Source organism: Argentina anserina, chromosome 3 (genome assembly GCF_933775445.1).
Source record: "Argentina anserina chromosome 3, drPotAnse1.1, whole genome shotgun sequence".
Taxonomy (NCBI): Eukaryota; Viridiplantae; Streptophyta; class Magnoliopsida; order Rosales; family Rosaceae; genus Argentina; species Argentina anserina.
Genome location: NC_065874.1, coordinates 18,336,202 through 18,358,849, shown reverse-complemented (window position 1 = coordinate 18,358,849; position 22,648 = coordinate 18,336,202). Strand labels below are relative to the sequence as shown.

The window sequence follows — 22,648 nt, the reverse complement described above, 5'->3', positions numbered from 1 at the left end:
AACGACCAATATAAGATAAAGGAACTACATCTTAGCAAACAACAAAGTGTTGCTTGGGGCACAACAGTGTGTTTAATTACTTACAGGAGCGTCTGCCATCGTGGTTACGGCAGCATGAGGGGTAGGCAGAGGTGATGAAATTGGGTTCTCGCGAACCTACAAATCAAATAAGAATCAGTCAAAGTGGTTCATGAGTGAATAGCCAGTTGGAAAAAATAGGGTGTCTCGCGAACCTACTTCAATTGCTGTCTCTGGGTTGCTGGTCCCAATTATTGGCTCAGGGTTGACCTGGTCAGCGGATGCACGCGGCATTGCCTCAATCGCGAGTGGGGCAGATGTGCTTGTGGTAGCTATTCTTCTCATCTGAATCAACTGGTGATCACAGACGTTGGTTAGTGGCAGAGGTTGCAACAGCCTTTAAGATTGTTATTCAAATATGGGTGAAAACTTACAGAATTGAAGTCTATGGCGTCAGGATCATCCTCGTCGTTGTCAGATTCCATTGTCCTCCCTTGTTTGCGGCCTTGGGAGGAGGAAGCACCAACTGTGTTCTCAAAAACCTACAACATGAACCGGTTAGCGGTTTTTAATCAATGTTGGAATAGAACTGTGGGAGTTCTAAGGAGAGTTAGGATTTTACCCTTGAGGGGACAATTCTTGCGGCATTCGGAATTACTGTCCGCAGCAAATCCTCGTCACCAGGAACCTCAGGATCTTCCTGCAAGTATCTTCTGAGCCCAGCCTGGAAGATGTGTTGGAAGATGACTCGCGATCATTGTTCCCACCGGCCAGAATTGATCTTTCTCCACCATTGGGGATTAGACTTGTCAACACGGAAGCAGCAAAAGATACTCCCACTTGCTATCACAAGAAATGGTGTGGTGCCCAGGAATGGTGGCAGTGGCGGGAACCATGGGGCGTCGCCTTGAGGAAAACAAGTTCAGACTCTCAATGGGAGGGAATGGAACCATTTGAGCCATGCCGAGTTGCCTCGCGAATAGATGGGGGGCATAGAGTTCCACTCCAGTGCAGGGGTGTCGGGGTAAGTACGCCATCGAAACAGCTTGTTCAAACAGATGACGGCTCTCCTCGTCATAGCGTCTCAGGATTAGAAAACCTCCACGGAGGGCATTAGGGTGAGTGCGGTCTAGGAGCAGCCGGGCTGAGTCAAGTACATAGGCATCTAGGGTGTAGAAGTACTCGAAGCACACTGCATAGCGAAGAGTGAAATTGGGCTCCAAACCAACAAATGCTTCTCCCAACACTTTAGTTAGACGGAAGTCCCTTGCGTTTTCGTTTCGCAATTGCACAAAGTAGACCTGGATCCAGAGGTCTAGAATCCACATAGGCCCCGAAAGCTTATGATAATTGAGAGGTTCCATAGTAAGCGAGCGCACCATACAGTAGAGTTCTGCCAGAACTATTTGTGCTAGGCCCACAGTGTGGCCATTGTAGAGGAGGGTCGCGAGTTGCAGGTGGCGCCCGGTCATCTTCTTGGAGTTGGAGCAGAACATAAACTTTGATAGCCAAAATTCTAAGAAGGCGATTCCAGCATTGGCAGGAGCCATATGATTGATAAATGCCAATCTCGCGGGTGGCGGTAACCAGGCATTCAACATCAAGATAATCCTGATCTCTATAAGGCCTGGTACCAACTGGTAGACCTAAGATAGTATATATGTCTAGCAGAGATATACCCATTGGACCAAATTGAAAGTCGAAGGTATTACTTGCGGAATTCCAGAAGCAAGCAGCGGTCATCTGTTGCCTCCATCTTGGGTGAGGTTGAAGGTAAGATCGATACATTCCAAGATTCCCACTGCTTCCCAGATGTTTCGATCGATCAAGCGACGACCTTCATACCATGTTCGCATGGCTGTGGAAACAATGGGCCATGCTCCAATAGGGGACCCGTGATGATTGTGCAATTTCCATCCATTGAAAGTGGCTGGGGTGTTCCTAGAGGCAAGCGGAGGAACTCGTGAGCGGTGGTGATAGTCGTCGTGGATGTGCTCGGGGATTATGGTAAGAGAAGGGCCCAAGAACACAGTGCTGTCGTCATTCACTCCAATGGTGGTGTGATTGGTGGGTTCATTGTTTGGGTAGCCAAGAAGAGGCCTTGCACCTTCCTGGGCATCACGGTGATTGGGTCGCGGTGCCATTGTTGTTGGAGATTAAGAATTTCGAAATAGGGCTTTCTGGGTTTTCTGATGATGGAGCAATCGGGTTGGATGAACTGGTAGAGTTCGGGATCGTGATTGATATAGGAACTGAAGGGGTTTCCGAAATCAAAACCGATTGAGTTCTGGGAAGAGTCGCGTCTACTCGATTGAAACTGGTTTGAGTTTCTGAAACAGTTAGTGTTTCTTGCGTACCTCAGCTCGAAAGGTTGTAGTGGTTTAAGGTGAAGTCGCGCGTCAGTTGGCAACAGAGGAACGTAAGTGTTTCGAATTATTTTAAAAAAGATAACAGTTTGGGGTTTTTCTTCTAGCCCTTTTCAATTTCGCGGGGTCTTCAATTTCAAGGCCTGGGGGGCAATGTTTTGGCCTAAAATAATACTCCGGTATTATCTAGACTATTTAGGCTCATGGACCGGTTATTTGGGGAAAATTTATCATAGAGCAAGATTACCTGCCGTATTGGAATAGATTTAGGGGACTATCGCTGTATAGAATCTGAGTTGATTAAGAAAGGTGAATCTAAATCAACTAGGAGGTTCTCAATACTTGATCCGCAAGAAAGAACAATTTGTGTTCTCTATATAAAGGGGTCGAATGTGCAGAATAACAGAAGACAACGTCAAACAAACTATCGCGCACCGCATAGTCAAGTCTCCCCACGGAGCAAAAGTCCGATTAGCTTTGGAAACCAAGTCTCCCATCGGAGCGGAGCTACCCAGATGTACGCCTCGCGCTGCATGTAGCAACAAGTCCGATTAACTTCGGCAACTAGATTCAAGTCCATCGAGTCGCTAGCCTAGCTTCTAGCAAACACAAAAGTCTGCACTAGTCAGCAATTCCCTACAGCAGGAGAGTCCCGCTATCAACGACACATTATAAGCTCTGCTTTTTCCCAAACGGTCTAAAGTAAGATCGACCATCTACTTGAGGTGGAGTGAAAGGTACCTAGGAACTCCGATTGTGTATAGGTCATTCGAACTTCAACGGTTTATCAGCAACTGCGGAACAATCGTTCGAGGAGAAGACAGTACGTGAGCGCAATCATCATCAACAAGCAAGAGTTGTACCTAACTCAAAGGTACTGGCACATCAAGCAACAATAGAGAACGAAGGTTAGAACTATCTAGGGTTCAAAACCGGGACTTGCTGATTGTTCTCTGAGAAATATCTTTTTTCCCAGCTCGAACAAAGAGGAACCTTCTTCCTTGTTTTAACACTCCTAAACGAATATTCCGGTGCTGCTCTTTGTCCTCAACAGTTGATGGCCAGGCTCTGATAGTCAACTTATCTCGTCTATCTGTTAGATTTGAAAGCCATGACTAGGTGACGTGGGTTGCAATTAATAAATGTACACGTACTTATCTGTTATAAGTAAGGTTCTAATTTGATAACTGAGCTTCCCTATGTGGTTGACTATTCCACCGCACTATCCGTACTGTTTGCTTGCATGTGCGGCATATTCCTTTATTCATCACTAAGATCCGTCTCTCTCGCTCTCTCTCTCTCCCTCTCATCTTCTACTACTTTATTTTTTATTTTTTTTATCAGACATCCTTACTTCTCTTCCTTTCAGCTCTCCAGAAATTAAGTTGATTAAAGTCATTAAACGGTTTTACTTTGTCGAAGACTTTTGGAAGGCTAGTGCTACTAACAGTAAGCGAAGTTTGAACGAAAGACCTGCCTTGCAAATCTGAAACGTGGAGTTGGAGGGGTCCTACGTACTTTATAAAGCATCTTTCGTTTTCTTATAAGGACATCATCTCTAAACAATTTGAACTTATGGCATCAGGTCAATTTTCCAATTCCAAATGTTCTGCACTTGGAAAGAAGTCCATTTTAAAAATGGTAAAAAGGCCAATTTACATCTTAAATTTGGTTATAATTGTCAATTTACATATTGAATTTGCATTTGAGTCAATTTACTTCCTAAATTTGGTAAAAATTGCTGATTTGCACCATATCCGTTAAATTTAATGTTTTCCATCCAATTTTAAATCACATGTCATGCATTTGAGGGGCATATTGTCATTATATATTTATTCATATTTAATAATGAAATAAATTAATAAAATTACTTAAGATGAACACTTGTTACAATTTTTTTCCGAAACATGTTATTGATTTATATATTTATTATTTTACGTGATACAGTATGTTAAAAGATATTAGAAAAATATAAATAAATACATTGAAAATTAAAAATAAATATGTGTTCTGGAGAATTTCTATTCTATCATTGTGTGTCTTAGCCTTATTAGGTTTCCTGTTAGAGATAGATTCACATCTTTATAATAGATTAGGACTCCGAATCCTACGGGATTGTAGTTATGTAATGCCTATATATATGCCCTATTATCAATAATTAAATGGTTACATTATGTTCTATTATGTCGTTATTATTCTCGTTTCGTTCATCCTTCAATAATGTGTATATATATATATATACACACAACACACTATATTTGAATGGGTGGGTATGTTGAATATATAATTCGAAGTAGGGTTAAGTATGTAGAAAAAAAATGTAAATAAATAATTTGATTAAAAAATAATCCTCATTTTAAAGAATATTTGTATTTGTTTTTAAGAAAAATATAAATAGAAAATGACAACATTACCCCTCATGTGCATGACATTTGACGCAAAATTGAATTAAAACAGTTAAATTTAACGGATGGAGTGCAAATCGGCAATTTTTACCAAGTTTAGGAGGTAGATTGACTTAAATACAAGTTTGGGGTGGAAATTGACAATTTTAACTAAATTTAAAGTGTATTTTAACAATTTTGTCTTTTTAAAATTTGGTTTAATACTTAACATTTCAAACAATGATTTCATAATTAGGGTCGGTTGGCATTAGGTAATTTAATTATATTTATTTACTTGTAGCATGAATTCTTTAATTTACAACTGCAAGTGGTGGTCGAATCAATGAAGAGTAGATGCATGCATGTGATTTAGATGTGTTTTCCAAAAGTTTAATTAGCTTTGTAGACTGTGTTGGTTATGTATGTATATTAGATTACATGAAAAAATGTGATTGGATGGGTTTCGTCAAGTACTTTTTCTTATTGATACTTTGTATTTTGCAACATTGTTTTGGTTGAAAATGACGGAAAATTTTATAGTGCGTTGTTGTATGGCATACAACAACAACATTTACCACACATTCACACCACCACATCACGTACATCAATCTCTTCCATTTTTATCCACTGTTTGATCATGTTGTATGACATACACACGTTGTGTAACAAACGAAACCGAAAATGACCGCGACCGCAAAATATACATTGTGCATGGTAGCTAACTAGAGTTGCTATCACTCTCAATGGGACTGTTGTTGCCGTCAACCAAACGTCAAGCTACGTCCGCAATTATTATAGTCAATGAAATTTAAGTACGGGTAAATATCATAGCAGATGATAATGACAACAGACCTAAAGACACACTAGCAGTATTGTATCATCCAGCCATTATCGATCGGTACCACTCTACCACCGGTATTTTACAATGCAAACTTGGCATTTTACGACGAATTCAGTTGCTTTATGGTATATGTTGCGCCATTGGAATGATTGGATGAATATTTATGTTGTTGTGGTGCGAGGAAACTCCGGCTCTAGGTATGTGCTCGATCGGTACATGCCTACAAAGTTGTTATCCGATCCATAGTTCCGTTTTTTTTTCCAAACCAAAAGAATACACGTCGTGTATACCATATAGTTAGACTCAGGGTGTAGAGTTAATATTACAGAAACTTATAATCAAGGGGTTTACCGAATTTAGGAACAAAAATTTATCGTTTTAGTGTTTTTTTTGTTGTTGAAATAATTCCTCGTTTTAGTTGATCCAAAGATCCCAATAACTATCGCACTCTTTGCACATTTCTAAGACTCATTTTCTTCCCTTTTTTTTTTAGCATGAATCCTTTTCTTCCCTTGAGACCACTTCCAACAGAATTCAATCGTCCTCAATAATTTCTCAAGTTCATTTCTATACAACAGGAGCTTTCTAATTCATTTTGTGATCCCATTCCTTATACGAATAAGGAAAAAGATGACCGTACTGAAATATTAAAAAGTTCACTGAAAATAATTGTTTTTATTACAATATTGAAGGACTAGCAGAAAATTCGTTCAAAAATCTTCAATTTCATTGGGTTGGCCGAGCTGCCGTTAGGTCACCAAATTAAATATCAACATATTTTAACCATGTGTCATTTAAAGTCCGCAAATGAAAATTTTTGATAGTTTGGGTTAAAAATGAAAAAGAACATTATTCAGGAGCATATTGATTAATTTCATCATTTGATAACCGAAGTTGCATGTTGTATGATAGTTTGACTATCCTAGTTTATGGTACGTTACCGTACGAATCAGCCCTCACTTTTAATTAGATTGCATGTGCGGCGATTCCATTTTGTTACGTCTCTGTTTTCTTTAAATAAAAATAAAACAACCTCTCTTTCATCCCCTTGATCATGCAGCTCTTCCCGTCACCTCTATATATTGGAAAATTCTCCGCATATCGTTTTACGCAGAGCAGTGACAGCACCACTTTAATTACTTGAGCTAGCTAGATCTGCTCGATCTTCTTCTTCAACTTCTTCTCTGCTCCTCCTTTGTGCTGTTTTGCTTGATTGACAGAAATGACTTATGCAGATAATGATGGTTTGGCGAACGGTGGCTCCGGTGCAGGGCCTTTGGGCCGTGTTCTGCGGTGGATGAAGGCCGCGCCGCTGAAGTTGTGGGATAAAGTAGTGGAGGTCGCGACGAAGGCGAAGAAGCTTGGAAAGGATGATCCGAGAAGGATTGTTCATTCCGGCAAAGTAGGGTTGGCTCTCACCTTGGTTTGTCTGTTTTATTACTTTCGACCGATTCATGAAGGCTTTGGTGTCAATGCAATGTGGGCGATCCTGACCGTGGCCCTTATCTTTGAGTACACAGTTGGTAGGCACTCTGTAATGTTAGAAGGCCGCCTCATGCATAATTAAAAGGCATTTGTTCAAAGAAATTAAATGCCTATGCATGTATAGTGTCAATCATTAAAGGTGGTTGTGCTTCAGTTGTTTGAAATAATCTAGTGATGATCATTGATAACTTAATTGATGGACTACCAAGGTCTACCTAAAATGAGGAATATATACAATAAAAAAAAGTATATATATAGGCCTTCTTGGCTGCCACGGTCCGCACCAATGATTTTGGTGCGGATTTTTATTTTTGCACTATTTTTCGATCGAATTTTTTTTATTTATACTGTCTAGTATCTATATGGTACTGTCTGCAACATTTCAGCCAAAATAGTGATCGTTAAGATCCTTAAAATTGTGTTTTATATTAAAAACATGAACGGTTCATATTTGACATAATTCGGTCCGTCCAATTGTTTTTCGATTTTTAAGACCTTAAGGATTACCAAATTGACTGAAATTTTGCAGAGATTATTTACTTAATATTATCTACATAGTAGACGGTGGTGATGAAGAAATTCGATGGAAAAATAGTGCACAAATGGAAATCCGCACCGCACCTGAGAAAGATCATATATATATATATATATAAGTTATATTGCGTCTTGGTACCTCTTACAAATTTTTTTTTTCATTCTCCAGGAGCAACCCTAGAAAGGGGTTTAAATAGGATGGTGGCAACAATAATAGCTGGTCCTCTAGCTGTTGGAGCTCATCACATAACAACCCTTTGGGGAGGAGAAGTCGCGGAGCCCATATTGATTGGATTTTTCGTCTTTGTTGTAGGTGTGTTCCATGCATGCACGTACATATACTTCTAATTAAATGAGAGTTTGAAGCACAAGCACACAAATTAGTGGCTAACGTGATATGTTTAATTTGCAGCTGCAATAATGACCTTCCTGAGATTCTTCCCTTTGTTAAAGGCAAGGCACGACTACTTCCTGGTGATATTCATATTGACCTACAGCTTGGTTTCGGTATCCGGCTACCGCGACTATGAAATTCTAGAGATGGCACATATAAGGATATCAACGGTTGCCGTAGGAGGCTGTACTTCTATTATGATCTGTATATTCATTTGTCCTGTGTGGATTGGAGTTGATCTTCACAATTTGGTTGTGAGTAACATAGACAAGCTTGGGAATTCTATGGAAGGTATGTATATATGCTACCATCAATTTGTTATACTACCTCATTCTTCAGCTGTATACGTTATATATGATTACGACAATCGACTAAGCACTACGTAATTTACAGGATTTGGATCTGAATATTTTGACAGACAAGAGAATGGGTTGCCATTAAGTGATAACAAATCTTTGCGTAAGCAATATATAAGTGTTCTTACATCAAAAGGCCCGGAGGACTTTATGGTAAGTGTACGTATAAATGTAGATGAGGAATATTGAAATCTTGCATGTGTATCTTGAAAGGATTATTTCATCGAATTAAACCAATTTATTCAATTAGAAGACAAGAAGATATATTAAGAAATTCAAAAGACACTTGTGCTGAAGCTTAATTATTATCGATCATTCTGGTTAGAGGGTAGTTCACTGCTGATAGCCAATAGTTGCTTTAATATTGCAGGCTAACTTGGCATGGTGGGAACCAGGTCATGGGAAGTTCAAGTTCCGCCACCCATGGAAAAAGTATTTGAATGTTGGAGCTGCAAGTAGGTAATGTGCCTATAAAATTGAGGCTCTTAATACTTACCTGAACAATGAAGTTCAGGTATATATACTAACCAAAACCTTCTTTACACCATTTTCTCACTCATATTGTTGATTTGTAAATCTAACTAGCTAGTGACATTATCCAGGCCCCTGCTGAAATCCGAGACCAAATTCAGGAACCATGCAAAAATATTTGCATTGAAACCGGGAAAGCTTTGAAGGAATTAGCTGCAGCACTTAAGAAAATGACTCTATCATCATCAGCTGACCACCACATTACAGTCTCAAAAGCAGCAGCTGAGAGTCTCATGTCGTTGCTGAGAGGAGGCATATGGAAAGATCCGAATGTGATCGAAATGGTACCATCAGCTGCGGTGGCGTTGCTTCTTATTGAAGTTGTAACCAGTGTTGAGAAGATTGGTGAAGCACTTCATGAACTAGCATCCGCTGCAGATTTCAAGACTGATAAAGGACAAGTACTACCGGAGCCAGTGGTTTCTGAAGAATCAGATCAATCACATTTTGCTATCACGATTCACAATTCAACTGAGACGTTACCAGGAAATGGTAGTTCAGATGGCATTACTAGTGCTAATCGTAATGTTTAAGATGTAAAGTGCTTTAAGGTGCTCTCGTTAGTTAGCACTTAAGCACACATTTCTTTTTTCTACCGAGTATATAACTCTGAAATAAATTCACTTTGAAGCGACAATTCCCTAGATACACATGTCGTAATCTTTTTTTATTTAGGAAAATGTTTAGGCGCCACAATATGACGTCAGATTCGGCGCCACAATCATACGTGGCATGCCACATAATATTGTCACGTCAGTAATTAAAATAGTTATAATATTTCATTTTAAATAAAAAGACAATCTTATCCATGTTAATCCAATGGCTCTAGATTATTATAAAAATATAATTTTTTTTCTTTACGATAATACTGTCAAAATGTAATTAATTTTTTTTTTCATATTTACAAAATTATGCTTATATACATATATATTTGTGTGTGTGTAAAACATATTTTTAAGATAGTGAAAAATATGGACGTGTGTGCAAACAATATTTTAATAAAACTATTTCGTCCTAAGTAATTAATATATGACAAAAAGATGAAAACATGGTAACACACAATATTAATCTTAATTAATATATGGTCTTAATATATAATATATACATGGACAAAAATAATTTGTTACCTTACCGGTCCCATAAAATCTAATAAATTGTCATAAGATAATAATCTTGTTTTCATCACTTGTAAGGTAACTTTTTGAACGAATATCGTAAAATAATTTTCTAAATAAATGTAATAAGGTAACTAAATCGTCTGGAATGTAAATTTCTATTTACTAAATATGGTATCCGAATTATGTCCATGAAAATATTTCATTTTTTATCAAATCAAAATATTTCTTAATTTAATAATCATAATGAATAAAAATTAAACAATGATAAGATTGTCTTTTTATTTAAAAAAACATTTTATGACTATTTTAATTACTGACGTGGCGATGTTATGTGGCATGTCACATAAGATTGTAGCACCAAATGTGGCACCCTAGCAGTGCTCTTTTTTTATTTAACAATCAAATTAATTAAAAAATGACCATTAATAAGACAAGCTACAATATATCAGCAAATTACCATTACCTAATAAGCTCAAGTTCTTTTCACCTGCGTATTAAGACCAGATTAATTTCCTATATATCTAAATATAATATTTTATTACTCATGGTACAAGCCTGAGAACTTAATTATGGATGTGATGATGACATGATGTAAGGAAACTGCTACTGTTGACTATAAGTCTAGCTGCTACTGTTGACTGAGAAACTAAGTGCTATTGTGGTTTTTGTTTAACAAAATTCAAAATTTCAAAAATTCTCAAAATATATGCAATATGGTACTTAAATGAAAGCCCATGACATAAGGAACACCTTTATATATTGGCTCACTTCCAAATTGCCGGCGGTTTGGCCGGAAAACTTAAATTTGCAGGAAAAAACTTAAAAACTGAGGTGAGAAAAAATTGTTAGATCTATGAGTGACATTTGGTAATTTTCTCGAAAGTAAGGGTATTTTTAGATATTTTTGTATTAATTAATTAATCATTTTTGTTTTACTTATTCTTTGAGCTTATGTCTTAATTTGTATAAGAAATATGAAAAATGAGTTTTTAGTTAATTCAAATGTAGTAATTTATAGAGGGTGGTTTTGTTTATTAATCTTTTATAAAACATGCAGATGATCATCATGAATGATTTGTCTGAAAATAACGAACTTGTTATGTTGTGGATTGATGACTCTTTTTCTAGTGGATCCATAAAAAATGTGTTTGGGTATTTGATAGGAAGAAAAAGGCAAGTTCAAACCCTCAATCTTTCATCTATATATACATGGCTTCATCTTTCAAATAAGATGACTTCTCATTAGCATTCAAGAGCCAAAACTCTACCAAAACACCATCATAAATTTCCCTCACAAATTAGCCAAGCCGTCCACCCGAAAACAATCATCATCTCCACCGAGTTTTACTTATTGTAGCCGTACATCTAAGGTTCCTACAACGTGTGATTCTCGCAACTCATCTCCATGACTTCGTCTATTTGTGTTAATTTATAATTCTTTGTCTATGAAGATTGTAAGTTGTTGTTTATGTGGAAATATTGGTTTTGTGTTTGTTTTAGAATTTTCAGATTGTATTTGATATGTTTTTGATACTTTACCGAATTAATGTTTCCTATAATTAATGAGTTTGTATTTCTCTTGTTGTGTTCTATTCATCTTTCTTATACTTTTAGATAATTTTCAGATATGTGCATATGAATTTAGTGCTTGGATGCAGTCCATAAGATTGTGTTTGAGTGCTAGATTCATCATCCATATTGACACAAATCGAATCATGCCCTAAGTAGGTTCGGTTTGTGTTGATTAAAAGTGGTAAAAATTCTGGAAATTTGCATATGAAACCATAACAACATGTGAGTTTTTGAGCCTATATGTACTTTCTTCATGAGATGTAATATGAAATTCCCTGGTTGTTCATGAACCTCAATGTTCTTTGCATATTCAAAAACTATGTGTCATAGCTTTTAATGGACTCTAGAATTTACTAGAACTCACTTTTGTGATTGTTGAAACTTTTAAGTCATAAAATGCTCTAATTTTGAAAAGAATTTGTGAATCATTTCTAGGAATACCACCACTTTAACCGAACAGCTATGTATCCCTTTATGTGCCATGTTTGAGACCCCTTAGTTGAACTTCATTTAAGCCTACATTGAGCATTTTCTTCATCACCTATGTTATCTCCTTGCTTAGTATAGTTACCTCTACCTTGTCCTATAGACTTGGCAGAATTCTTGTTGAGATGATGTTATGATGATGCATGAAATAAGTGTGGGGTAGAAGACATTTGAAAAAAACAATAAAGAAGCTTCTAAGTAAGCATTGTCAAAAAAAAAAGAAAAAAAAAGAATGATGAACTCGACAAGAAAAGAAAAAAAAATGTTATGTGGTCTTCCATTTGTGATTTGGAATTGAGTTGTAATTGAAGCTCTAAAAATTTTACTTGACCTTTGTCCATGTTCACTTTGTGGTTAGAATGATGATTGTGCACAACTTGTTATATTCGGCTCTTGATGATGTGTGGTGTTATAAGGATGATGTTTACGCTGCTAACTCTATATGATTACCTTTGTGATTCCTTGATATTCCATGTCTTTAGCTAAGCATAAACATTTACCTTATCTAATGATCTTAATGATTCTTAAAATAAGCAAATCTTGGTTTGTGGAGATGATCACAAGAGTTGAGCATATGGTTTTGGTCCATTTGTGCACTTAGTTGTTAAATGTGGTTTTCGTCTGTTATTAACAAAGTGCTTTCATTTTTTGAAATATGCAAGTTATTTGATGCCTTAATATTATTTCTCTTGCATATACTTGTGTGTGAATGATAACCATGAATCTGAGTGAAAAGAAGAGAGTATGTCTTGTGAGGAGGATTAGATTGACTAAACATGTTAAATGGTTATTGTCTCGTATCTGACTTATTCATATTATGAAGCATGTTTATGAAACTTGGAATTTATGTGCTTACATTCAAATACTTAAACTTAAAAACTATGTGTTATGAGATTCTGAGGCAATCATTTAAGGGTAATAGTGTTTTATTTAGTTTTATTTACCAAGGGACTAGCAAAAGCCAAGTGTGGGGTAGTTGATATGAGCACTTTGTGCAACGTTCTTAACATGTTTCTATCTCAATTTGTACTTTCCTTAGCCCTTATTGTTGTACTATTGAGTCATTGAGTCGTAGTAAGAGTCTTGGGCGGTATTTGATGAATTTTTGTGCTTACATGAGTTAAAAACGCATAATTGGTCTAGACTCCTAGTTTGACTAAGAATCCTTGTTAGATTTCGAAACTAATTATCTCTTACTTATGATTTTATTTTCTTATTTTCAGATTGGATTGAAGAGATAATTAAAGAAAAAGAGATGGAGCCAAGTCATGCAACAATTAAATAAAAGATGATCATTAAAGGTAAAAAACATGACATGATTTAGGGAATAAAACATGGCATGATTTAGGGAGATAAAACATGACATTATTATAGGAAGAAAGAGGCAAGTTCAAACCCTCGATCTTTCATCTATATATACATGGCTTCATCTCTCAAATAAGACGACTTCTCATTAGCATTCAAGAGCCAAAACTCTACCAAAACACCACTATAAACTTTCCTCACAAATTAGCTAAGTCGTCCACCCCAAAACCATCATCATCTCCACTGAATTTCACTTATTGCAGCTGTACCTCTAAGGTTCCTACAACGTGTGATTCTCGCAACTCATTCCATGGCTTCGTCTATTTGTGTTAATCTACAATTCTTTGTCTATGAAGATTGTAAGTTGTTGTTTATGTGGAAATATTGGTTTTGTATTTGTTTTAAAATTTTCAGATTGTATTTGATATGTTTTTGATACTTTACCGAATTGATGGTTTCCTATAATTAATGAGTTTGTATTTCTATTGTTGTGTTCTAATCATCTTTCTCATACTTTTAGATAATTTTCAGATATGTGCATATGAATTTAGTGCTTGGATGAAGTCCATAAGATTGTGTTTGAGTGCTAGATTCATCAACTATATTGACACAAATCGAATCATGCCCTAAGTAGGTTCGGTTTGTGTTCATTAAAAGTGGTAAAAATTCTGAAAATTTACATGTGAAACCATAGACATTTTAATTAACGCTCTATCAGTATTTGGAGCAGAAAGTTAGGTGATTGTAATAATTAGCTAACTAAGTTTGGTTCGGAGATTTGAAAATGGCCATTAATTTGAGACTCAAGTTTAACCTGGTCACGGTTATGTCTAAGCGTCCATATACTCCGTATTTTTAATTTTCCACAACTCTTAAAGGTCAGGAAGACCTAGTGATAATGAATTTGCACACCACAGAATTATGGTCTAATAATGTTTTGCTTCTTGGATATTAAGAGTCGACAGAATTGAATGGCACAGCTTACTGTTCAAGATAAATTTCTGCGTATTTGGATTTCAGACCATAGGGAGGACACAATGCATGTTCGGTTCTCATAGCATTTTCATATTGAAGAGAAAGGACGATGCTAGGACAACATTTGGAAATCACTAGCTTGTTACATAGATAAGAAAAATATTCAAAAACAATATAGAGGTGGTGTACAAATTGAGGAGAGTAAATTTCATTACCTTCGTGTATGTAATAAAACTAGCTAGAACTAAAAACTGAAAAAAAAAAAAAAAACTCGGTCCCTGCGCGCAGGCCTCTAGTCTTTTCTGCTTTGCCAGACTGCGTTATTTTAGAACATTAACTAATTATATTGAAATGATCAATCTCCAATTGAGCTTTAACTTATAATGAAGCTAAATTAATTTACAAACTTTTATTGAGTTTATTCTTCAACTCCAGAACGTTGAGCGCTTGATGCCGTAGATAATGTAAACATAACTAGATGCATTATAGGCAAAAAGAAAGAGGTAGAAACCCATCTCAATCATGGTGATTCTACTCCACTTAGCATTCTCAACTTCTGGGACTGTAACAGGGACACAAAACACATATTTTGTTATGTCTCCATGTTGGATAAAACATGCATGTTATTTGTATACATCTAAACTCTTGGGACATAAACACATGTTTTGTTTTGTTTCCATATTGGATAAAACATGACCTATTCGTAAGCATCTGAACTCCTTTGTCTACCCATTCCAATCTATGCTATTTCCTTTAGTGATGGTTGAAGTTGAACAATGCTGATAACATGATGAGGTCCATCGTTTTTATCAGCACAAGGGTGCACTATGCCATGTTTATGTAACTTTGTCTGCTCAGACTGCTCTTGCTCCTTATTTGGTTCTGCACTCTTGAATCGCACATGTGAAAGCGAGGCCAGTTCTTGTATGGATTTCTCAATTTTTTCAACGTAGGAAACCACATCTGTTAGCAGTGAAGCTACAGTCACTGCTGGTATGATGTCTAGTAGATGAATGTCTTCACCCAAGTCTGGCGACTTAAGAAAGGATTTCAGGGTGTTAGCTGCAGCTCTTGATTTTGTTATGTGAGCAGAGGTTGGTCGTGTCATTACTTTCATGGAAAATGCTTGTTCTTTTAATCCCTTGCTCAACTCTGAGCTCAACTTCATGCACAGCTCCTGAACTTTGCTGTTTTTGATAGTTAACGGTTTCTGTATGAAAATTAAAAGTTAATCGATGAGTTATCCTACGGTCGATCCAAATTAGTTATTATTCGATATACTAATAGTCAATCTCGTTCACACGGTCAGTAACTGACTATGGAATTCATGCTCAACTAACATCGGATGTAAATCCAAATGTAAGGAGAATCTTTTTAAAATTAAGTTATTTTGTTTTCAACCATTGGATGTGAACATGAATTTCATGGTCAGCTACTGACATTGTGAACGAGACTGTACTAATGGTATCCTACTTTGGAAACAATATTATTTTATGAAAATGAAACAATGAATTAAATTACATAATTTGTTATAAGAAAAATCTTCATGTTGAATTTGTAATTTTGTATACCTGGATATCAGAGTTAATGTAGCCATTAAGAGTATCAAGCCGGTACGCACATTGTCGGGTAAGGCTTCCGATCTTCAGATAGTGTTTCCACGGATGGCGGAACCTAAACCGACCATGTCTAGGCTCCCATCTAGCAAAATTAACCTGCAAAACATGACCTTTAGAATTATTAATCTGTAACCAACTTATTCCTTGTCTGTGATTGAATTTTTTTTATATATAAAATTTATGTAGAGTTGTAAACTATTGAGTGATCGAGCTAGTATTTGTGATTTTTTTGTTTTTGGCCTCATACATGTCGAAGATAAGACTCACCTGACTCTCTTCACTCTGTTTCGTGTTGAGAACACTACTGTATCCTTTAAGAAGTGTCATATTAGACTCTCTTCCATGGCAAGGCTTCTTAAAGCATGAACTCCCAAATTCTGCAAGTTTCATGATTAAGTTTGTACACTTTTCTCAAGCCATCTTAATTTTGCTGCGTAGATATATATATATATATATATATATATATATATATATATATATATGTTCATCTCAAAATAAACTTACCTTCTAAGAAGCTCCCAAGTTTTTCGATGTTGGTAGCCACCGAGTTGTGTAGGTCATCACCAGCCCACACAGGACGAATGAAAACACACACAGACACAGCTGTGAAGGCACCTATAAGGATTGTAGAGACCCTCTTGTGTGCCATTTCTAGTATCTCGTCGTCTCTGTATCCGGATACGGATATCATACAAAATGTCAATATAAAAATCAGGAGTCCATAATCGTATCTTGCCTTAATCCGAGGAAAGAAGCGGAAAAATGTCACCAATGCAGCTGCAGCATGACAAAAGCAGTTTAAGACACAAATAGAAAGTTGGAGATCGATGATGATCGATCACATAATTGTGCTTTTCTCACAGGGCAGTGTGTATATTTACCAAGTAAAAAGACAAAACCACCGACGAGTATGGGATGACCTTTTTCTCCTGAAAGATTTGCCAAATGATGAACACCAAATCCCAAAGAACCTGCGAGGAATGTTGCCAAAATTCTGTTCAAACCTCTTCCAAGTGTTGCTCCTGTATCATAAAACAAAAACATTTATTTCCGAATTTTGTTCGAATTGTGTAGTAGAAAATAGAAACATACGTACCAACGGAAAACTCGAAGACAACCACAACAGTTAAAACAGCCCACATAGCTGTGGCACCAAGGCCGTCATAGAGAGGATCTAAGTAATAGAGTAAGGTCACCAATAGAACTGCTAGTCCTACTTTGAGAGAATGAACAATCCTTCTCGGATCATCTTGCCCTAGCTTCTTTAACTTCATAGGAAATTCGACAACCTTGTTCATCATCCTCCCACAAAAACCATGATCATTGTGAGCATTTCCAGCCTCACTGATATTCTTGACTCCTACTACTTGAGATGCCATAGTGTTGAGAGCGAGAACTGATGATATAGAACAGTCGATGGAAGTAGCTGAACTCTTTTATAGAGCAAAGGAAAGATGGAGAAGCTGCTTCGAAAGATAACAGTTGAGGACAATGCTACGCGTATACGTCAATAGTCTGTAACATTAAAATACATGGGTGGAAATATGAGGGTACGTTCCCCAAACAATGTGTAGCATTTTCGAGGAAACACGTCTCATGGGTTGGTTTGTTTGTATAGGGACGAGTACCAACCACACAGATGTCATAGAATCCTTTATAGTAGTACTGAACACATCTTTGAGTTTCTTGTCCCTATTTGCTATTGATTCACAGCATATATATGCGCTACCAAATCTCACCTTGGGTCAATGAGATAGAACTATGTTTCACACTGCTGTCGTACCAAGTACGATGCAGACGTGAGAAAAGGCAAAGAGAGAAAGAGAGACAGCAATTGCCTATTATGATTGATGGTGACCGGTCGGGATTTTTTAAAGAACGTCATGTATATATCTGTATTCCGAACGATATCGGAACTTGTGAATCAATTTTTTGGGAGGTTGCACATCCATGTGTACACTTGTTTTTTTTTTTCCGATATAATACACTTGTTTCTTTGGTAGTACTCGTGGACGGTAATCCATATTTTGACATATTTATATGTATAAATTTGATTTTGTCCTGAATTTGTTTTCGTGAAAGTGATTAAAAAAGTCACTTTGGAGGTAAGGTAAGCTAATAATCAAGCCTTCCTAGACTGTTTTAAAATGATAAAAAGAATTCACATAATTAAAATTCATTACTCATTTAACTTCATCAAATTTAATAAAAAATGTCACTGATTTAAAAGTAATAACCGTAATCAAGTACTACGATTATTCTCTCCTCCTCGTTTGTCAGAACTCGGGTGTTTCATATCAACAATGAATTGAATACCCAAAAACCATCGGCCGCCCCGTGGCTTTAGCTTCTCTGATCTCGCAGTCATCAAGAAGCCACCATATAATTTCACCATTAGACTCGTGACCCAGTTTTGGGGTTAGCTGGAAACTCGAGCCATACAAGTCGTCGGCATTCAGACCCTTTGCCAGAGGTCCTCCACCCTTATGTGGCGATCCTTTGTAGACGCTGCTTCACAACCAACTTCGTCGGTGGCACAACCGAAATCAGACCCATCGACATACAATATTCTTCAAACTCTATTTCTTCACCTCCGTTGGAAATTATTGGCCGGTTATTTCATTTGTTAATGTTTTAGACCCTAAATAGTTGAAGATTGTTCATGGGTCTCGATTCTGTTTTGCTAATGGTTCTATAATGGGCTACATTTGAGTTTTTATGTAGCACATGAATTTGTGACTTTTGGTTAATTAACAATGGTATGAAATAAATGAAAGCTAGGATACCCGAAAGAACTTTTGATTTGATGACTCTCTTTTCCTATTATTTATCGATAAGAGGGTGAGCATTGTTAATTAACCAATAGTCATATATAGTTGTGCATTACGATTAGTATAGCTAAGTTGTGTGATAAAATTTCTTTAAATAAGTTTTATTCTTTAGTAAATTTGATTGGAAAGTGGGTGTTGTGATGTTGTTGGACTTGGTCAAAGATATCTTTAATATTATAAAATTGAAACCCAAAAGTTTCACAAAAAAGTGAACTTATGAAAATACTCATCTATATGTCCTAGGGGTGGGCGGTTTGGCCCAAAAGACCGAGAACCGAACCGATAGGACCGATCAAATCCGAATTGGGCTGGGTTTGGAGTAAGTAGAAACCGAACCGAGAGAGATCAAACTGATTCTCAAGTAACGGGTAGGTCTCGGTTTTTTATTTTTTACGGCCCGAAAGCCCGAACCCGAACCAATTTTTTCTGACACTGCTATATGTCACAATGTTATTGGTTCATGTACATGTATAAAGAAAAACTTAAACCCTACCAAGCCCTGATCCCTTCTCTCTTTCAATTAGCACCTCCCTCTTTCATTTTTCAATCCCTTTCTCTTCTCCACTTTTCTAGTTCTCCCTTATTCATTTCCTTTCACTCTCTCATACTCAATCTTCAGTCATTAAGTGTTACTTAGTAATCCACAAAGTCGCAAACTCATATTCTAGACTTATTTGGTAATTTCAATCTCTACCTTTTGTTCATTAGTTCGTCAATTCATCTCACTTCATCTCATCATCACTTCTTCGATCTCCCGCTTAATTTTGATCGTTCAGCACTTCATGTCTTCATCAGCTCATCTCAATTCACTACATCAAAATCTAGAAAAAGATTGATTTTTACGAGAGAATAATATTTTTGCCAAAACAATTTTTGGCCCGAAAAAACTAAAAACCGGCATGAACTGAATTAGTTGGGTTTGGGTTGCTCTTGATTGTTGAAAGACCCGAATCGAAAATTTCGGGCTTTGGTTCAGTTTCACCAAAATTTTGCCCCGAACTGAACCGAGCCCCGAGCCCAACCCTAATATGTGCTACCTTGAAGAAAAAAAACATTGATATTAACTGTTACACTGACAAAAAAATAAATATGGATATCATGATTAAGGAGAAATAAAAAATTAAATAAATTAATTCAAAATATTATTTATAGAATTAACCACCCACGACTGCCCACTATTCCATAGCCATAGGGAGTGAGCATTTTCTACTACATTAAGAAGACGAGAATCACAATTATGAGCCGTGCCCACATTAACATGCCCAACAGTAAGTTACAGAAGTAGTCAAAACAATAGTTACGATGATATTGTCACAATAGCAGTCACATTTCTTAACGAAAAGGAAGAACAACAACATTGTCGATATTGGGATAATAGAGTGTTCCTTGCGGTTGGCAAATTTTAAAATAGTTTATGGCAAATGAGAAATTTAAACCCAAAATCAGGACGGAGAGAAAATCAACCACTACGTGGACTGTGAAGTAAAGAAATTAAACATTTGGAGATCCCCAACCGCACCCATGTGTATGACCATTAATGGAAATCAACCACCATGTGTAAGACTACTACGTGGCCTTTCAAGAATCTGATACTGTTCTCTCCAACAAGCATCATCAGTTCTTTGTCGGAAAATAAAAAAACAAGCATTATTAGTTTGTAATTTGTAATTGAATAACAGTAATCAAAGCCAAAAAGGAACCAAACTGACTCAACTACTACGTGGACTGAGGTGGACCATATATGCATGGCATATTTGCAGCATATAAGAAAAATGACAATTTCATACTAATTTAATCATTTAATTATTAATTTTAATGACAAAATTTAAAATGTAATAATTTCAACACATAATAAATTAATATTTGTCCAATTAGTACAAAAAAAATAATTTTAAGACGATTTAATCTTTATTTATCTATTTATAGAGAAAATTGATGAAAAATAACACTTTACCGGAACCTTGTTGGACTCCGATCACCCGTTAGCGGACTCCGGTCAATGTCGCCGGACTCCGGCAACCGATCACCGAAAAAAATTACCGACACCCAGTGACCCCAATAACAAATTACTAACACCTAGTAACCCTTAAATAACAAATTACTGACACCCAGTAACCCGAATAAAAAATTATTGACACCTAGTAACTCCTAATAACAAATTAATCACTTAATAACCCTCTAAATAACAAATTACTGACACTCAGTAACCCTAATAATAAATTATTGACACCTAGTAACCTCCAATAACAAATTATTGACACATAATAACCTCTCAAATAACACATTACTAACATCTAGTAACTCAAATAACAAATTACTAACATCCAATAATCATGTTACTAACATCTAGTAAAATGATTACTGACCCTAGCAATTAACCATGACAATCGTGGTTTTCTCTCATAGATAAGAGCAGACCCCCACTTGTAACTGGGATAATTCCAAAGCACATAGTGCATTGCAGTCTTATGCTTCACCCTTACTGGCGAAGAGAGCCACCACTTTGTAATCAAATACAAGCTCCCACACCCAGTAAGCCAATAATGACTTAGTACCCCTCAGTAATAAGGGAAATTGAAGTTCAACTATTACTCACGAAAACATATTTGCTATATATTCGCTGATAAGGAGGATTTGTTCTCCCACAGTAGAGATGGTAATTGGGAGGGTATGATTAGGGGATTGAAAAACCATACCCATACTCAAGCTAGGAAGCACGGAAACGTGCTTATACCCACATTTCCCGCTTCCGAAGCGGAACCACTCCGGAAACGCTCGGAAACGCGCCGGAAATGTCCGGAAACACTCAGAAACGTGCCGGAAACGCCCGGAAAAGCCCGGAAACGTGTTTCCAGAAAAATGAGTTTTGGAAACGCGAGTTTCCAAAAAATAAAGGTTTTTTTATGTTTTTTTTATTTGAGATTTTGAGTTACTTAAACTAAAAATTTGTTATTATATTTATTTTTTTGTATAATTTATATATATTTATAATTTTTTTATTTCGACGTTTCCAAAACGTACCCGCTTCCTAAAATTTTTTTAAAACACGCTTCCGCGTTTCCAAACGTTTCATTTCCACGTACCTGTATCTGATTCCGTGCAGTCTAGTACTCAAGTCTGTTTGCATCTCTGTACCTGCCTCAATCCCCGTAATAGGATACTGGGTATTCCTTGTACCCATACCCTTAGGGGATCAAGTTTTTACACCCGCCCCAATACCCGTTAATAACAATTTATTTTAATATAAAAAATTCGAATAAAGTACAAAAAATATAAAAAGACCAGAATAAAAATGAAATATCATGATAAAATTAGTTCCTTGTGTCAAAAATTATTGTACGTGCAAATATGTCACAAACTATATTTTGATATTTTATTTATTTATTTAATTTGTCTATTAATTTATTTGAGTGATGATATATTAATTAATTATATTAAATATATAATACATTGTTGGGTGGGTACGGGGATAAAGATTGAAACACCATTCCCGCCCCTTATCCGTTTCCGCTATCCGAATAGCGGGGATCCGCGTACCTGTTATCTGATTATACCCGAAATACTGTTCTATTAGAGTCGAATAACCGTGGAAACCATGCCCACTAGGTATTTTTATCATCCCTATCCCACAGGCACGTTTCATGCAAAGGTAGAAACGTAATCAATTTAAAGCAAAGTGAGGCCCTCAGATTTGAGTATATGTGTTCGACATAATTCTATATGCCAAACTAGCATAAAGTCAATACAGTTTGTAGCTCCAATCAAGCCCTCAGATTCAACTATAACTTTCTCCAAACATAATCGCACCTCGAGTCGACGAAGCTGGTCCTCCT

General features: G+C 36.5%; 2 protein-coding genes and 1 long non-coding RNA gene across 3 annotated transcripts; 2 read left to right on the top strand and 1 right to left on the bottom strand.

Moving 5' to 3' along the window:
* Nucleotides 1-6,831: 6,831 nt before the first annotated feature.
* Nucleotides 6,832-8,408, top strand: LOC126787214 (aluminum-activated malate transporter 2-like). Its single transcript, XM_050513130.1, has 4 exons — nt 6,832-7,132; nt 7,798-7,941; nt 8,041-8,313; nt 8,362-8,408. The coding sequence occupies exons 1-4, from the start codon at nt 6,832-6,834 to the stop codon at nt 8,406-8,408; spliced, it is 765 nt and encodes a 254-aa protein (XP_050369087.1).
* Nucleotides 8,409-8,413: 5 nt separating this feature from the next.
* On the top strand, nt 8,414-9,338 carry LOC126786451 (uncharacterized). Its single transcript, XR_007671194.1, has 3 exons — nt 8,414-8,531; nt 8,749-8,892; nt 8,981-9,338. It is a non-coding gene; the product is annotated as an uncharacterized LOC126786451 (long non-coding RNA).
* A 5,766-nt stretch (nt 9,339-15,104) lies between these two features.
* Nucleotides 15,105-17,363, bottom strand: LOC126787213 (aluminum-activated malate transporter 2-like). The gene is made up of 6 exons (XM_050513129.1): nt 17,081-17,363; nt 16,866-17,006; nt 16,489-16,761; nt 16,252-16,361; nt 15,937-16,080; nt 15,105-15,575 (listed from the first exon to the last, which is right to left on the bottom strand). The coding sequence occupies exons 1-6, from the start codon at nt 17,361-17,363 to the stop codon at nt 15,105-15,107; spliced, it is 1,422 nt and encodes a 473-aa protein (XP_050369086.1).
* Nucleotides 17,364-22,648: the final 5,285 nt, after the last annotated feature.

What these genes read in the sequence shown, in the direction of transcription:
- LOC126787214 (XM_050513130.1), top strand. Translation starts at nt 6,832, where the DNA reads ATGACTTATGCAGATAATGATGGTTTGGCGAACGGTGGCTCCGGTGCA. An exon ending in TATCTTTGAGTACACAGTTG is followed by an intron (nt 7,133 to 7,797) that starts GTAGGCACTCTG and finishes TTCATTCTCCAG; the next exon opens with GAGCAACCCTAGAAAGGGGT. An exon ending in ATTTTTCGTCTTTGTTGTAG is followed by an intron (nt 7,942 to 8,040) that starts GTGTGTTCCATG and finishes TTTAATTTGCAG; the next exon opens with CTGCAATAATGACCTTCCTG.
- LOC126787213 (XM_050513129.1), bottom strand. Translation starts at nt 17,363, where the DNA reads ATGGCATCTCAAGTAGTAGGAGTCAAGAATATCAGTGAGGCTGGAAAT. An exon ending in TGTCTTCGAGTTTTCCGTTG is followed by an intron (nt 17,007 to 17,080) that starts GTACGTATGTTT and finishes TTTATGATACAG; the next exon opens with GAGCAACACTTGGAAGAGGT. An exon ending in ACATTAACTCTGATATCCAG is followed by an intron (nt 15,576 to 15,936) that starts GTATACAAAATT and finishes ATTTTCATACAG; the next exon opens with AAACCGTTAACTATCAAAAA.